Source organism: Felis catus, chromosome B2, assembly GCF_018350175.1.
Source record: "Felis catus isolate Fca126 chromosome B2, F.catus_Fca126_mat1.0, whole genome shotgun sequence".
In the NCBI taxonomy this organism is placed as follows: Eukaryota; Metazoa; Chordata; class Mammalia; order Carnivora; family Felidae; genus Felis; species Felis catus.
Window position 1 is genome coordinate 53,332,617 of NC_058372.1, and position 18,549 is coordinate 53,351,165.

Sequence of the window (18,549 nt, forward strand, 5' to 3'; positions counted from 1 at the left end):
AATGTCTTGATCTCAGCATTTTGTAGGACATGGTAATGTAAGAACAACCAACCAGACTTTGAAACTGACAAGACCTAACTTCAATTCCTGATGTCACCACTTACTAGCTGTGTTATTTTGAGGTGGGATTTAATATCCCTGCGTTTTTTTGGTGTTTTTTTTTTTCTGTCTGTACAATGACAGCAATACCTTCTTCCTTGGGTGGATATTATAATTACACGTTCAGGGCAACTAGTAATAGGCACTCAAAAAATGTGAATTTGCCCCACCCCTTAATCCCATTTAAGAAATAATTTTCCTTCAGGGCACCTGGGTGGCTCAGTAGGTTGAGAGTCCAACCTCGGCTCAAGTCATGATCTCACTCCTCATGAGTTCCAGTCCTGATGTCTCACAGCTCAGAGCCCTAGAGCCTGCTTCAGATTCTGTCTCCATCTCTCTGCCCCTTCCCTGCTGGCACTCTGTCTCTCTCTCTCTCTCAAATATAAATAAATATTGAAAAATTAAAAAAAAACAAATTTCCTTCATCTGTTGCTTTTATTCAGTAAAGCAACATTAAATTATGAAGTCAGTATCTTTTCAGCCGTGTTAAAATTATGGCTCCCTTCCTCCAAACACACACAAACCTGCTAATACCACCATGAATACCACCATACTCATACCCAGGCATATTTACCTTAACTTGGGAGTCAGCAAAGGTGACCACCTGTGAGCCATTAATTATGCTGGTTGTTGTAAACAGTAATGTTTTATCCACACCATTTAAGGTAACTGCTATTTGTGGCCTTCCGTCAATGGTTAAAATTCTCCATAAATCCCACATTTTCTTGACCTTAAATCTCTGAGTGGAGACAAATACATATGATGGAGGAAGACCTTCTGGGAAAACATTGCTAGAAAAAGAAGAATATGCATAAGCTTAAAGAATTCTCAACATATCTACAGACATACCAAAAAAAAAAAAAAAAAGAAGTCAGATCAACACATAATGTCATAATGTTTACCTTGTGAATTCTGATAAGTCAACTTTAGATGTTACTTCATATCCTTTTATCTTTGTTGGTGAAAGTGGGATTCTTTTCTTAACCTTTTTCTTTACTCCCAAGCCTAAAAGAATATCAAACCCTTTCTCATCGCGAGCTGCCACTGGAATTCGTGTTGGACAAACAGATTCTACAAATCCAAAGCAAAAGCAGTAAACGTTAATTAGTCACAGATTACTTCGACAAAGAAAAAATGTCAAAGGAGAAATATTAGAGAAAATAAAATCTGCATATGCACACAAATGGATGTAAATGCATTGTCTGAAAAAATATGCAGGAGTGATTTTGGCATTCGAAGTCTCAAAAGTCTTTTTCCCCCTAAAAAGGGATAAAAGTAAAACAGAAATATAAAAGAAACACTTGCTAATGTACTGTTTTAAGAACAACACCATGTTGATGTTTTGACTTCACTATTTTGAACACGAAGCAACCTGATACCGGTGGGGTAGGAGAAGACTGGAATGGCATTCACGATTCTCATCCAGTATTTGGTGTTAACTTGTCACATGACCTTGCAGAATTCTAAATTTCTTGGATCTAGGAGATGAACTCTAAGATTCCATTCTTGCATTCACAGCATTTGAGGGGTAAAAAAAGTAGGTGTCGTTCTTGATATTCTTTCCAGTTTAAGCAGTTAATAATTCCACAGTTCAAAGCACATTGTTTCTATTACTCTGGAAAAAACTGTGGGTCTTTTCTGTTCATCAAAGTACTCAAAATGAGGCTATTATCTCATCTATTATTAACTATATTATTACATTAATCATATTTATAAATAAAGACTATTTCCTTAAGAAAAATCATTAATATTTCTATTATACAATCGTCTATATGTCAAAAAATATGGCATACTTTTTGCTGAGAAACTAGCACCTAAAATTACGTGGAAAATTTTACATGGTTGAATGCAATTAAGCTGTTCTGTAGATATGTTGCAGTATTTTCAGATTCTTCCAAAGTCCTCATATAACATACATATTGAGCATGACTGCTTACATTTTATAGAGCAGCTAACAAAATAAAACAAGAACTCCACTAAACATACTTTAAAACAATCATTCTTACACAACATTAAGAAGAGGGAAAAGTATCATATTTACAATACAATAAAAAGTAATGAGATGGATTTTATGAGCCTAACACATACAGTCATAACTTACACCATAGAATACTGGAAATAAAATAAAGGTTTGATAGAAATAAAATAAAAAGTATTCCTGGAAAAGGAGGGACATTTTTCTCTTCGGGTCTTAAGTTTTGAAGTGACCCAATGAATTACAACCGTCTTTCTCTGGTAAGCTTGGAGCTAACTTATGGGGAGATACAGGAATGAGGCAAACACGTTGATCCAGCGAGCTTCATGAGACTGCACACCATGATTAACCCCCACACCATCCCAGCAACGCAGGGCTCACTTATTCCCTCTCCCACCTCAGAAGCAGGGTCTGCCCATTAAGCTCATACATGGTCTAGAGAGGAAGCCAGAATACACTAGCTCCCCAGACTCACTGACTCAAGGAGAAGAAAACCGAAGGCACTCTGCCAACCATGACCAGTGACGTTTAACAAACTCACTAATCTGAAAACTCATTTTCTCATTCACCGGTAAGGAGCTAGAAAGGGATGAGAGAGGTCAGAAGAGTCAGTCTAGTTGAAGTTACTCCCAATGAAAACATGAACAGCAGGGAATGTGTTCCTAATAACACTATATTCTAGAGTTTAAATCATAAATCAATCAAATTAAATAATTCCTGTCATGATGCAGGGGTTCTTTTTTGGCAGGCGGTGGGGGGAGGTATGCAGAACAATATATGAAGCCTCATTTCAGACGCATTTGATTTAAAACTACAAAAGAAAGAAGGTCAGCTGGAAAGAAAATGTGTGAAACATTACATCATAAGAATATTTAGATCTGAATTACTCCTTTGATTTGCTTTACAAATGAGAAATTCTCTGATGTTAGATAAAGATCTCAGACTTCAAACAAGAACCTTAGCTTTAGACTTAAGCCTCTCTCTTAACCTCTCCTGAACCTCTGGATTATCATCTGTGAAGTGGGAACAATGATCTCCTTCACAGGGATTCTCTGAGGATCGAATGTGATGTATGTGAAAGTGCTTTGTGACTCCAAAATGGCCCATAAGTGCAGGGGATAAAGCAATTACTGTGTTCATTCTTTTGCTACAACAAAGTCCTTTACACTGTATTGTAATCCCCACAATTTCATGGGGGAACAGTGTAGCATGGCTTGTGAAATCAAGAATGTACCATACAGCCATGTTTTCATTTCTACCTAGCACATCTTATTAGGAAAAATGTATTTAACCAACTATATTTTCTTGAAGGTAATTTTTCTTCCCAATTTGTTCACCTGTAAGGAGAACAGTAAGATATCTTAATACATGGGAACTGAAAAAAAAGGTAGTTGAGATGCTCCGATACCAGTATTATGTTTGTATATACCTAGTTATAGGAAACTGGTAAAAGAAGCTTCCATACATAAAATGCTACGTTTTATAGATGGAGCAATTATTTTATGTATGGAACAACCAACAGTTCTGCACAAACTTCAGCAGAAACCTAGGGAAATAATTTCCCCCATTGTGTAGAAAAAAGGAATATATGCATAAGTATATAAACCACATCTAGAGAGAAGTATGGAAACTGGAAATAAGAACTGAAACGTGGAACTTATGCTAAATACAAGGCAAGTCAAATGCTAAGAGAGACTCGGTTGGGAGCCTGTTATAACACCCACAATAAGTAATTAGAACAATCTAGACATACCAAGTTATTTTAAAGGAATGTATTCAGGAACAAGAGTAAACAAAACAGAAGACCTAACTTCACAAATGATTTCCTATACCAACTACACAGTTTCAATTTCATTTTACACTTATATGTTCAGAGTATTCAGAATAGGAATGCTTTCTGGGATGAGTAAAGATTACTCTATTTATTTTAAACACTAGGGTCCAGCAATGTCTGCTTTTCAGTTTGGATGGCTTATTTTTGCTTTTCTTTCTCTTGCCTTTGGGGATAATTATCTAGAAAAATGTTGCTAGAGCTGTATCAGAGATATCACTGACTATATTCTCTTCTGGCAATTTTGTGGCTTCAAGTCTCACATTTAGAACTTTAATCCACTTTACTTTAGAATGGGAGAAAATATTTGCAAATGATATATACAATAAAAGGGGTTAATATCCAAAATTTACACAGAACTTATAAAACTCAATACCAAAAAACAAACCAATTAAAAAACGGACAAAGGACATGAATGGACATTTTTTTCTAAAGAAGACATACAAAGACATGAAAAGATCACTGATCATCAGGGAAAGACAAATCAAAAGCACAATGAGATATCAACTTACACCTGTCAGAATGGCTAAAATCAAAAAGACAAGAAATAACAAGTGTTGGTAAGGAACAGTGTAGAGGGCAAGGTAAATTGGTACAGCCACTATGTCAAACAGTATGGAGGTGACTCAAAAAATTAAAAATCAAAATGCCATATGATCCAATAATTCTGCTACTGGGTAGTTACCCCCCCAAAAAACAAAAATATGAATTCAAAAAGATTAGATGCATCCCTATGATTGTTGTAGCATTGTTTACAATAGCCAAGATATCAAAGCAACCTAAATGTCTGCTGATAGATGAATGGATAAGGAAAATGTGACACACACACACACACACACACACACACACACACACACACACACACACGAATATTACAGAGCCATAAGAAAGGATGAGATCATGCCATTTGCAACAACATAGATGGACCTAAAGAGTAGTATGCTAAGGGAATTAGGTCAAAGAAAGACAAATGCCATATGATTTCACTTACATGTGAAATCTAAAAAAATTAAGTAAAATAAAATGAAGAAATAGACAAAAGACAGAATCAGACCTGTAATTACAGAGGACAAATCGATGATTGCCAGAGTAGAGGGAGGTAGGGAGATGGTCAATACAGGTAAAGGGGAGTGGGAGACATAGCTGATCATGTTTGAATAGTGTCATATAATGGCAGATGGTAGATACACTTGTGGTGAGCATAACATAATGTATAAACTTTTCCAACACTATGTTGTACACCTGGCCTTAAAATTATACTCAAAAAATTTTTAAATGATCCATAGAACACAGAAAAAAAATTTGCTTTTCTATTAAATCTCAGGGCTTAGTAATATAATACAGTCTTACCAAGGTCACAGAAACATGTTTTTTTTTTAAATTCTGCCACAGACAAGGACACAAAACCTATGTCTTGAGTCTAACTAGAACAAATTCCAGCTATACTTTTCCACCTATAAGTTAACATCATAGGAACACTAATGAATACATTATTCCAAAATATATCTGGCCTACTTTCTAAGTGCCTAATTAATCTAATTCCACATTGCCACATTATTTATATGTTGCCCCTCTCCAGAAGTCAAATATTTTATTCAGAACAAAGGAATTCTATCAAGATCTGTGGTCAGAAACCGAAAGTAATTTTACTGATCCACACCTGATAGTCCAATAAAATAGAGTTGCCTTTGGGGCCTCTGGTGCAGATCTGTGCAAGCCAACTTCTTAAGACTTCCCGGATTGAACTTGGTTTTAATGATAAGGCAAACATGAGTATATGTCCAATTGATACACACCCCTCAATGGTATTCAGAGGCAATTTAATACATTTGCCTTTCTGAATGTCTATTATATCATGTACTTTAATATCATGCACAGGTTCATTAAAAGAAAGTACAGTCACCATTGTTTCAATTTAGTACCAAGGTACTAAATCACATCATATTAAAAATATAATAATATATTTAATATATTAATTATGTTAATAATTAATGATTAATATAACATAGTAATATAAAAGCAAATAATAATAAATATAACAAAATCGCAAAATCAAAATAAATTATGGAAGCACAGAGCCTCTTACCAAAGATTAAATAAGAAAGAAGGTAGCCCCATCATCACACAATTTCTTTTCTCATTACAGATTGAATAATTTCATTCTCCTTCACCATCAAGTAATCCCACTGCCTTGAAATCTAGGTTAATTTAGAGTCAACAGTTCTCATCTAAGGAAGATGTCTGCCAGATGCATGGCTGACAGGCAGTGGAACACAGTAAGTACAGATTTCAGCGGTAAATCAATGAGAACAAGAGACTCTTATTACTCTTTAGTATAACTTGTGCACCAACCAGACAAGTCAGAATCTTTTGCACCATTAAGTAGCCTCACTGATCATAGAATATATTATTTTTAACAATAAGAAAAATACAAAAAGTAAAAATCATTTTTGGCTTAATAAATAGTTAAGAAAGTACAATTTTAAAGTCTTACAAAATTATACAAATAACTCATCTGGTTTTGCCATTTTTCATTGTAAAAGCACTGATTATGTAATATAATGAATTTTCTTGGTTATTCCTGCTTGAATACTATAGATGGAGAAAGAGTAATGTGTTTTGCCTTTACACACCCAGACAATAGTATGTGTATAATTCCTTTACCTCATTCTTTACTCTTGTTTCATTTTTAATTTGGCAGAGCTTTTGTAAGATATTGCAGTTATGTATCATTTTAACATACACACCATTGCTTTTTTTTCCTTAACCATCTTAACATGTCCCTAATGTTCCTCCTATACATGGATATTAATGTTCATAAAACATGACCTTTATCACCAAAGTTAGAGTCATTACTTAACTCAAGATCACACTTCAAGAAAGTGATGTTGACAAAGTTAGGAATCAAACCTAGACCTGAGTTTGACTCCAGAGACTGGGCTGGAGCACCATATAATCATACAGCCTCAGGTGTATAGAAAAAAAATCAGCAGACAGTGCTTTACTTTAACAGACGTTGTATGGAGTTTTAAAAAATGTTTTTATTAAGGTACAATCTACGTTCAATAAAATGCCCTAATTTCAACTGCACATCAACCGGCACATATTTACATGCATATATAACTAGTACCCAGACAAGACAAAGAACACATCTAACACCATAGAAAGTTACCTCAAGTTCCTTCACAGACAATAACTACCACGACCGGAGGCCACCACTGTTAGGATTTCTATCATTGATTAGTTTTGTCCATTCTTAAACTTAATATAAATAAACCATAGAGTATACTCTTTTACTTGGCTTTGCTTGCTCAACAAACATCTGTGGGATTATCCATGTTGTTGCACCTAACGGTGACTTGTTCTTTTTTTGTTGCTGTGTAGTATGCCGCTGTATGAATTATAGTGTATTATAACGTATCGATCCACTTTTATGTGGGCGATCATTTGAGTTGTTTACATTTTTTGACTATTTTTAATAAAGCTGTTATGGACATTCTTGCAGATGCTTTTTGGTAAATATATGAACTTATTTCTCGTCGTCATATATCTGGGAGTAGAACTGTTGTTTCATAGGGGATCTATATGCTTTACTCTAGCAGACGATGCCACAAGCGTTTCCCAAGTTGTTGTACCAATTTTTTATCTCTACCAGCATGTCTGCTGCTACTTTAAAAGGATGGAGGTGTTATGAAAATGAAATACATAATTAGGGGACAGAGATTATACATGATATTTCAAAGAGAGAAAAGAGGGGGAGAATGAGCTATCCGTACAAGCTTTAAACACTCCTAATGAAAATTATTCTGAATATTTTGCCTTTCATTCCTTTCCTAGTCATAATTAACTCATACAACTGCATCTAGATCTAATCATAAACACTAACAACAAGATCTGTATGCCATAATTTGTCAATTTTCTAAATCATGCCATAATCATTCTATTTTTCCAATGAATAATCAAATATCACTTCTCACGTAAACTATAAGCTTACTGTGTTTATTTGTAGCAAACATAGCTCTTGCCTCTCCAATTAAATGGAAAATTCTTATTTTGGGATATACCCTAAGTCCCTCACAATGTAAGTTCCCTTCAACTCAGATTAGATTCAAATCCTTTCCATCTACAGATAGAATACAAAGTGATTCCCCTGATGTTTGTTGAGATTTTATGGAATATTATACTCAATCCTTTCCTATCCATGAAACTTTATCCCACCTCCCATCCCCCATTTCTTCCTGCCCAACTTCAGTGGTCAGAAATTCATACTATATGTATACCAATAGTAAAGAGAAAGAATGTAAGTCAGTCAGTTTTATAAGAGAGCAGAGAAGTTAATCACATACATGTTATAAAATCGTGAAAGCTAAAATACTGGCCACCTCCAAAAATATCTCAGTTGTCCTGGCCATGATTGTTGATATGTGTATCCTTACCCTTTGTGACTTCTAATGAAATACAGGTAGAATTATAGAAGTAGGATAAGGCAATGCACTAGGCCACTATTACAAAGCGCTGTAAGGCTTGAATTAGATCCAACAATCTCTAAGCAAAGAGCAGTTATACAAAGTATGAGCAGCTTTTGATGGGAGGAAAAGAAATTCAGAAGTCCTAAACATCATTCCAAGTTAAACTTTATTACGGTAGAAAGCACTGGCAGGAAAAGAGCCTCTAAGTTTTATCGCATGTAAGATACCAAAGTTCCACTCAAGCAGGCACTCGCCCTCTCTTTCTGTCTGTCTCTCTTTCTCACTGACTCACTCAAAGAAGATAAGGCTGAAGATGCATAGTTAATTATCTTCTGACATCTGGCCTTTGGCCCCATTTGAGCAAGTCAACATAATATACTCTCTTAAAAAATAAATTTCCTGCATCATCCAAAAGACAAGATGGCAGGAAACAGAACAGTAAGAAAACACAAGTAGTTTTTGAGAGGCTATTTTTTACCTGAACCTGTACATAGTCAAGCTCAACATACCTAAATTAAAACATGGGTCCTAAAACCGAGTAATTCAAGCCACAGGCAGCTGGATGCTCTTAAAGACACATAAGGAACCTGATTTACTCAAAGAAACAGAAGAGTGATGTCAGCAAGACGGAGGAATAGGAAGTCCCAGCCCACATTCCCCCAATGACACACTGATTTAACAATAATATACAGACAAAAATACCTTTATGAAAACTCCATATTTGGGTTGCGAAGTTGAAATATCCCAAGTGAACACAAAGCTAAGAACAGCCTCATTGAAACAAGTAATATGAGTAATTAACTGTACCCACAACATTCCCTCCCCCAAGCTTGTACAAGTAAGTGCCAGGAGAGAAAGCCCTAGCTTATGTTGTCCTTGGGTGGAAAAAAGAAGTGTGAAGCATGCTTCCAGGGGGCTTCCCAAGAGACAGGTTTTAGTCTCACTTCATTTAGAGCACTGACGGAACCAGAATCATTTAGATGCCTGGAAACTGCTGAAAACAAAGAAGAGTCAGTTGCAGGTTGGAGGAGGGAGCTTTTTGTGGCTAGCATGGCTCAGCATGATCAAGAGAAACATACAACTGGAATCTTCTCCCTCCAGAGAAAGAGAAAATAGTGGAGCATGTATCCAGCACTCTAGGTTTTCCAAGGGCTACCTGAGGAAATGATACCGCTCTTGCCTAAGCATGATGACAGGGAACCAAAATACTTTGGATGCCTAATGCCCACTGGGAACAAGGTGGGGAAGCTTATGGTTACAGAACTAGAAAACTTAAAGAGGTACAAACAAATACTAAAGGGAGTGAGAGATTATGAGCTCCTGGGGAAAAAAATAGCAATAGCAAGCCTCTCTAATTAAGAAATTGCTCACTCAATCCCAAAGAAATGGCATCCCTCCATAAAAAGGCTTCAGAGATTCCCTCAAATCTCTAGACAAACTAACTGATGAGGGACTTCCCCTGTACAAAGACAACTGGTAAAGATTGACAGGGATGACTATTTTTTTTTAAATGTGTGGATCCCAAAACAAAGCTGTAAGATACACAAACAGGGAAACATGATCCTATCAAAGGAATAGAATAACTCTCCAGAAGCAACCCTAAAGAAACGGAGGTGTATTATCTGACAAAGAATTCAAAACAATCATCATAAAGATGCCCTATGAGCTCAACAAAATGATGGCATAAACAAAATGAGAATACCAACAGAGGTATAAAATATAAAGGAGAACCAAAAAGAAATATTAAAGCTGAAGAATGCAGTAATTGAACAGGGAAAAAAAAAAAAAAAGAACTGGAGAGGCTCCAAATCAGACTTGACCAAGCAGACAAAAAGAATCGGAAAACTTAAGGATAGGTCATTTGAAACTATTAGGGCAGAGGAACAAAAATTTAAAAGATTGAGAAAGATTGAAGAAAGCCTAAATGACTTTTGGGACACCATTAAATATACCAAATACATGTTATGTGAGTTTCAGGAGAGAAAGAGATAGGATTTAGTTAAAGTAATAACCAAAAACTTCTCAAATATAGGAAATAAAATGTACATCCAAATTTAAGAACTCAAAGAAATCCACATCAAGACATATTATAATCAAATTGTCGAGAGAGAGAGAGAGAGAGAGAGAGAGAGAGAGAGAGAGAGAGAGAATTTAGAAAGCAGCATGAGAAGCAACTTGTTATATACAAGAGTAGCCCCCCCACCCCATGACTATTGGCAGATTTGTCAGTAGAAAACTTTCCGGCCACAAAGGAATGGGATGATATACTCAAAGTGTTTGCTTAAAGAAAAATACTGCCAAATGAAAATACTATATCTGGCAAAAATGTTCTTCAAAAACACAAGAGAAATAAACAACTTCCCAGATTAAAAAAAGCCTGAGGGAGTTCATCACCACCAGATCGACATTATAAGAAATATTAAGAAAGTCCTTTAAGTTGAAATTTAAAAACATTAAACAACACAAAAGCATTGCAAAATATAAAACTCACTGGTTAAAGTAAATATATAGACAAATTCAGAATACCATAATACTGTAACAGTGGTATGTAAGCCTCTTTTAACTCTGAAATAGAAGTTTAAGAAAAGTATAAACAATAACCGTAACTGTAAAAATATGCTAATACAGTATACACACACACACACACACACACATCAATATAAGATGTTGTAATTTATAACACCAATGACAAAGTGTGAGGGGGGCAGGGAGAAGCAAAAATGTAGAGTATATGTGAATGAAATTAAGTTAATAAGTTATCAGCTTAAAATAGATTGCTATAACTACATATTTTACATAAGCCCCATGGTAACCACAAAGGAAATACCTATACAAGATACATTAAAAAAATAAGAAAAACATCAAAATATGTCACTACCAAAAAAAAAAAAAAGTCAACGAAAGACAAAGAAAGAAAGAAAAGAAGGTACCAAAAAACATATGACTGAAAACAATTAACAAAATGGTGATATTAAATCTTTCCCTCTTGCTATTTCAGATGTAAATGGATTAAATTCCCAAATAAATTGCTGAATGGAAAAAAACAAGATCCAATTATGTACTGTCTATAAGACATATACTTTAGGACTGTGGAGACACACAAGCTAAAAGTATAGGGATGGAAAAAGATACTCTGTGCAAATAGTAACCAAAATACAGCAAAGGTGGCAATACTTAGACAAAACAGACTTTAAGTCAAAAATTCAAATGACACAAAGAAGGACATGATATAATGATAAAGGAGTCAATTTACCAACAAGACATAACAATTACAAATATATAGGCACCCAGTATCATGCCACCCAAGTATCTAAAGCAAATGCTGGCAGAACTGAAGAGAAAAATAATAGACACAGAAAACACAGTCATAGTAAGGATTTCAATAGGCCACTTCCAATAATAAACACAACATCCAGACAGAAGATCGAAAAGGGAACACAGGACTTGAACAATACTATAGACCAAAAGGAGCTAACAGACATATACAGAACATTCCACCACTTATCAGCAGAATACACATTCTTCTCAAGTGCAAATGAAACATTCTCCAAAACAGATCACGTTAGGTCAAAAAATGTCTTAACAAATTTAAGAAGACCAAAATCATACCAAGTACATCCTCCAATCACAACAGAATAAAAACTAGAAATTAATGATAGGAGGAAAAATGGAAAATTCACATATACGCGGAAATTAAACAACATGCTGAGTCAAAAAACGAATCAAAAAAGAAATTAGAAAATATCTTGAGACAAACAATAACTAAAATACAAAATACCAAAACTTTTAAGATGTGGCAAAATCAGTACTAAGAAGGAAATTTATAGTGATAAAAATATACATTAGAAAGGAATAAAGATCTCAAATAAACAACCTAACTTTATTCATCAAAAAACTAGAAGAACTAAACCCAAAATTAAGAGGAGGAAGGAAATAATCTATTTTAATAATCTTTAAGATAATTAAGATTAGAGCACAAAAAGACTTGTAACTAGTCAGGATATTGAATCAGTAATCAAAAATCTCCCAACAAAGAAAAGCCCAGGACCAGGTGTCTTCACTGGTGAATTCAAACAAACACTTAAGGAATTAATGCCAATCCCTCTCAAACTCTTAAAAAAACTGAAGAGGAGGAAATACTTCTAAACTTTTTTTTTTAATGAGGCCAACATTGCCCTGATGCAAAAGGCAAATAAAGACACTACAAGAAAACTAAAGGTCCATATTCCTCATGAATACAGATGCAAAAATCCTACACAAAATACTAACAAAATGAATTCAACAGCATCCTTGAGATGCAAAAATGATTTAACCTAAGAAATTAATGTGATACACCGCATTAATAAAGCATAAAAGTTACGTGATCATCTCAATATATGCAGAAAAAACATCTGACAAAATTCACCCTTCTTTCGTGACAAAAATGCTCATCAAATTAAGAAGCAATTTACCAGGGCTCCTGGGTGGCTCAGTCAGTTATGCATCTGACTCTTAGTTTCTGGTCAGGTCATGATCTCACAGTTTGGCGAGATGGAGCCCTGCATCAGGTTCTGTGCTGACAGAGCAGAGTCTGCTTGGGATTCTCTCTCTCCCTCTCTCTCTGTCCCTCCCGTGCTCAAGCTGTCTCTCTCTCTCTCAAAAATAAAATACAAAATAAAAAAAGAAGGAATTTACCTCAACATAATAAAGGTCATATATGAAAAGCCCACCGTTAACATCATAATCAATGGTGAAAAACTAAAAGTTCTTCCTTTAAGATCAGGAACAAGACAAGGATGCCCACTCTTGCCACTTCTATTCAACTTAATATTGAAAGTACTAGCAGAGAAGCAAAAGTAATCAAATACTAATGAATAAACTTAACTAAGGAGGTGAAAGACTTGAAGGCTGAAAATGACAAAACACTGCTACAAGAAATTGAAGAAATCACCCACAATAGAAACATCTCACATTCACAGATTGGAAAACTTAATATTGTAAAAATTTCCCTATCACCCAGAGTGATGCATCTCTATCAAAATCCCAAAAGCCAGACACAGAAGAACAAACACGGAATAATTCCACCTTTATGAAATATCTAAAGGAGTCAAACTCCTTACAACAGAAAGTATAATGGTGGGCTGCCAGAGTGGGAGGAAGAAGGAAATGGGGAGTGGCTGCTCAATGGGCACAAAGTTTCAGTCACGAAATATGAAAAAGTTCTAGACATCTACAGTATGACACTGTGCTTGTAGTTAACAATACTGTAGTATACACTTAAAATGTTTAAGAGATTAGATCTTATTGGTTTTTTACAACAATAAAAAAAGAATAGGAAAAAAAGAAAAAAATTAGACTCTCAGATAAAGAAGGAAATCATTGCCCATTATAAAAAGATCATCCTGAAATAAGGAATGTATTGCACAATGCACCTTCAGGGAAATGGTAGTCTATGAAGATGAAATAATCCATGTGAGAACAAAGAGGTGAATAATATTTTGCTCAATGTGGATCAAATCACAGCAAGAGTATAAAGGTGAACAATATTAGGAAATGTTAATCCTATATGATAAGCACCTCAAGGTAAAATTTAACCATTTGTCAAAAAAAAGGAAACTGTCAAATGATTCAAATACAAATTACATGATTACAGCAATGCATTAATCATACTTTAATACAGTTATTAAAAAGTCAAGTTCAAAGAAGCTCATATACTGCTCTAAGTACAATTTCAAAAAACCACATTTTCAAAGATGGCTATTGTACAGCATGTTTGTGAACTGAATAGACACAGACATTACTTACATTCTTTCTTTGAGTGTGCATGAAGAGATTTTTGGCAAGATTTCCAATTTAATTTTTTTTTTTTTTTTTACAGACTGGACATTTCCAGTCTGTAAAAAGAATTTTTTTACCCCTTTTAAGCACAGCTACTCTTTCATGTGTAATTAGAATTTTTTAAATAGAATACATTTACCAAAATACCTATCTACAAAAAATCTCTGAAGTAGTACAAAGACATATTTAGTCAAATTTTATTTTAGGATACAAAATAGTAAAATATCACCATGAAAAGTCTATTTTAATAATAATATATATCTAGCTTCAAACCACAGAATTCTAATTCTAATATGACAAAGCATTTAAACATCTATGTATGTCAAATTATTTCTCAGTACAACTGGGAAACAAATCTACACCCCTCTGTTCTGTTCAAGATGACAAAAGTCAACACAGTCTAACTGTTAGAGACATTAAAAAAAAACTGTGATGACCTTTTCTACTTGATATAGTACCTTTTTAAAAGTTTGATTAAATAAAATGCTTAATTTCTATACCTTCTTAAATAATATAAAAAAATGATTAAATGTTTTTTTCTGTACTATATACCCAAAACAAGTTTGAAGAAAAAAGAGAAATGAAACTTTTTCTAAGCCACAATCATTTAGAAATATTTCTATGAAATGTGAACCAACCTATTTTTGAAGATTTTGTAGGTAAACTGGGGGAAAAAAAGCCTTTCCATGTTACACAAATATTATTTTTAGGTATATTGTATATTAAATGACTATAATATTAAAAATAAAAGATACAAATTACTTTCCCCCTAAGTAATATGAACATAAGCATGTGTATATCCTAATAGCATTAATGTTTACTAAAAATACAAACTTTTCCATTTCCATGGAGTTATCATAAACACAAAGTTGGATTTCATGGAATGATATAAAAATAACTGACTGATAAGTACTATATTTTCAAATGTTCTCTCACTAACCATAGAAATTTAAGTCTCTCTCAAGTGCAATTTTTAACATTTTTCCAGAGCTTTAATAACATTAGTAATTTGACCTTTGTTTTTGGAAGAAATGAGAGATTCTCATTCAGAATTCTGTACAAGAATATTCACTGTTATTTATAGTAGAAAAACTTAGAAATGAATTAAGCACCATCAACTGATGAGTGGATAAAGAAGATGTATCTCAGCCATCAGAAAAGATTGAAATCTTGCCATTTGCAACAACAAGGATGGAGCTAGAGTGTATATGCTAAGTGAAATAAGTCAGAGAAAGACAAATACCATACGATTCCACTCATATGTGGAATTTAACAAAACAGATGAATACAGGAGGAACAGAGAGGCAAACCAAGAAATAGACTCTTACACCTGGAACTAATATTACACTGTATGTTAGCTAACTAGAATTTAAATAAAAACTTAAAAAAAAAAACTAAACATGCAAAAATAGAAAAATTATTCAATAAATTATCTTAGGAGACTGAGAATGCTTTCACATTAATAGAGGATGAAAATTATACACACAGTAATAGAATATAAAATAATAAGAAAATAGAGTATGAAATAATATATACAATATTATTCTCATTTAGGCACATGAATAAATTCTCAGACACGCTGAAATAAAAGAGAAAGACTGGAATGAAAAAGACAAAAACTCATTAACAGGAGTAATAATGATCATGTGTGATTTATACATATTCTTGATCTTTTTTTTTTTTTTTAGGTTCATTTATTTACTTTGAGAGAGAGAGCTGGGGACAAGCAGAGAGAGAAAGGGAGAGAATCCCAAGCAGGCTCTGCAGTGTCAGCACAGAGCCAGATGCAGATTCCATCTCATAAACCATGAGATCATGACCTGAGCTAAAATCAAGAGTTGGACACTTAACCAACTGAGCTACCCACACCCCACATGGATTCATATTTTTCATATTTTTTTTAGTTTATTTTGAGAGAGAGAGAGAGAGAGAGAGAGAGAGAGAGAGCGAGCGAGCGAGCGTGAACTGGGGGAAGGGCAGAGAGAGAAGGAGAGAGCGAGAATCCCAGGCAGGCTCCACACTGTCAGTGCAGAGCCTCATGTGGGGCTTGCAGTCACAAATCGTGAGATCATGACCTGAGCCTGAGTTGGATGTTTAACAACTGAGCTACCCAGGCACCCCTCTTCATATTGTTTATGTGTCTTTATTTCTACCATCTCTATAACACACATATTGTGATCAAAAAGAAAAAGCAACAAATATAACAAAGTATGACATTTTCCAACTGTAGATTTTTTTCAAGTAATTTTATCCAGAATAAATGAAACACAAAACCAAGTGTTCATTTCAGTTCTAACATCATAGATAATTTGACATTAAAATAACTACACTGGTATAATAAGCACAGGTTATACCAAAATGTTAGAAAATGCAATTATTAATTGTTTCCAAATTCTATTAAGGCTTACCTTCACAAAGTTTCTGCTTCATCACTTCCCTTATTTTGGATATTGCAATATAGTCTTCCACATAAAACACGTAAGTAGATGAAGGCTTATTGGCGATGGCTCTAAGTTCTGCATCCTCTGTTTCTGAGCCAACACCAATAGCAAATAAAGTGATTTTACTGTCTCTTGCTGCTTCTGCTGCATCCTTAACTTCATCTTGAGATTTACCATCCGTAAGTACCACTGCTATCTTAGTCAGAAACCGTGAGGACTTGGCAAAAAGGTAATCAAGAGCAAACTGGATGGCCTTTCCGGTCCTTGTGTTTCCACCCAGGTAGTGTATGGAGTCCATTGCGGCCATCAAGTTCTCTCCTGAATTGTGGCTTCCAAGGGGAATTTCCAATACAGGATAGTCACTATACTGGACCACTCCAACCTGAATAAACTTTGGTCCTATGTCAAAATTTTTTGTGATATTGACAAGCCATTTTTTCACTATTTCAAAGTTTTCTGGACCAACACTGTAAGAGCCATCTAAGATGAAAACTAAATCTGTTGGAGCCGTACGACAACCTAAGTGAAAAAGAAAACCATCAGAACACATTTGCTGTATAAAAAGAAAAGCATAGGCAGTTTTTACTGCATAATTTTGAAGTAACCAACTGGGGGAGGGAGATCCTTTCACAACATACATGTATATCAAATCACCATGAGGTACACTTCAAATATCTTACTATTTCCTATGTCCATTATACCTCAATAAAGCTTAAAATTTTTTTAAAGTAACCAGTTCACTGGAGCTATGTGGGATTAAATAAGATATGCCGCCTAGCTCATGAAAATTCTTTCTGAGGGCTATTATTTTTGTTGACATTTTTTATTCTTTTATCTTAATTTAAGGATTAATGACTGAGCTTTAAAAGTAGGGAATAAAAAAGACATGCTGTATATGACATGATATCTAGATATCTCTTTGTAGGGCAGGTATTACCATAAAGCACCATTTTATTCTATTTCCCCACCCAATAAATGAAAACACAAAAATAAGCAAATAAATTATTTTCAGCTATACACTAGTAGCATTAAGTTATCAATGAAATATGGTTCGTTTACTGATAACCTGAAGTATTTACAATAATAAAATAAACCAACGAATAAGGGAAAGAAATTTAAAAAGAAACTTTCTGCCAACTTCAGGATTCAACTAGTCAAAAAAGATCCATATTCTTTAATATAGTTAATAAAAGCTTAACTGAGATCACCAATGCAGGTCCAATATCTCATTGTCAGCCAATAATATACTTGTGCTAAAGTATAAAGTATACTTTCAAAAGTATAAAGCTATGTTCAAAAGTATAAAGCTATTTATTTCTCCAGAGCAATAAGGATTCTCGTTTCAAGATGCCAGGAAACACATGTGATCAGCACATCTTACATTTCTATTAAGGAAAATAAAAAACTACCGTTGGTATAAGTTACACTTAGACAAGTTCTAAGCAGTTGTGGGGGAAAAAATCTTACTGGTCTTTTCCACACTGCACAACATGCCTCCAACCCTATTTCATTCTTTCAGTCTATATATATTAAATACCTACTCTGTGCTTGATATCCTGCTAGGCACCAGCTTCAAAGATACATAAGATATCTTGAATAGATATCAAAGTCTAGTAAGACAGACAACTGGCTGCTTAGGGAAAGTACAAAGTATTCTGAGAACATTTAGGAGGGGGTAGCAACCTAACTGTGGAAAACCAGGGTAGATTTTGTGGGGAAGCTGACTGGGAGTCTGAGGTCTGAAAGGAGAGCTGTAGCCAGGTGAAGAGGAGGACCTCCTAGTAAGAGGGGACAGCAAGTGCCACGGCCCAGAGATAAGAGTCAAACACTGCCCAAAAGACAAACTGGTTCATTTGAGTAATTCCAATAGTTTGAAATGGAAACAGAGCATGCTGAACAGCCATACTTGCTTTCTCT

At 34.5% G+C, this 18,549-nt stretch overlaps 1 protein-coding gene across 4 annotated transcripts in view; it reads right to left on the minus strand.

Annotated features, from left to right (window-relative positions):
• COL21A1 (collagen type XXI alpha 1 chain) overlaps window positions 1–18,549 on the minus strand; it is a 248,843-nt gene that overhangs the window by 103,985 nt on the left and 126,309 nt on the right. For all 4 annotated transcript variants that reach the window (XM_045057676.1, XM_045057677.1, XM_045057675.1 and 1 more), the window contains 3 exons: window positions 16,600–17,151; window positions 1,002–1,170; window positions 674–890 (listed from right to left, as the gene is read on the minus strand). In XM_045057676.1, coding sequence (XP_044913611.1) covers window positions 674–890; window positions 1,002–1,170; window positions 16,600–17,151 — 938 coding nt within the window. The remainder of the gene's footprint in view (window positions 1–673; window positions 891–1,001; window positions 1,171–16,599; window positions 17,152–18,549) is intronic.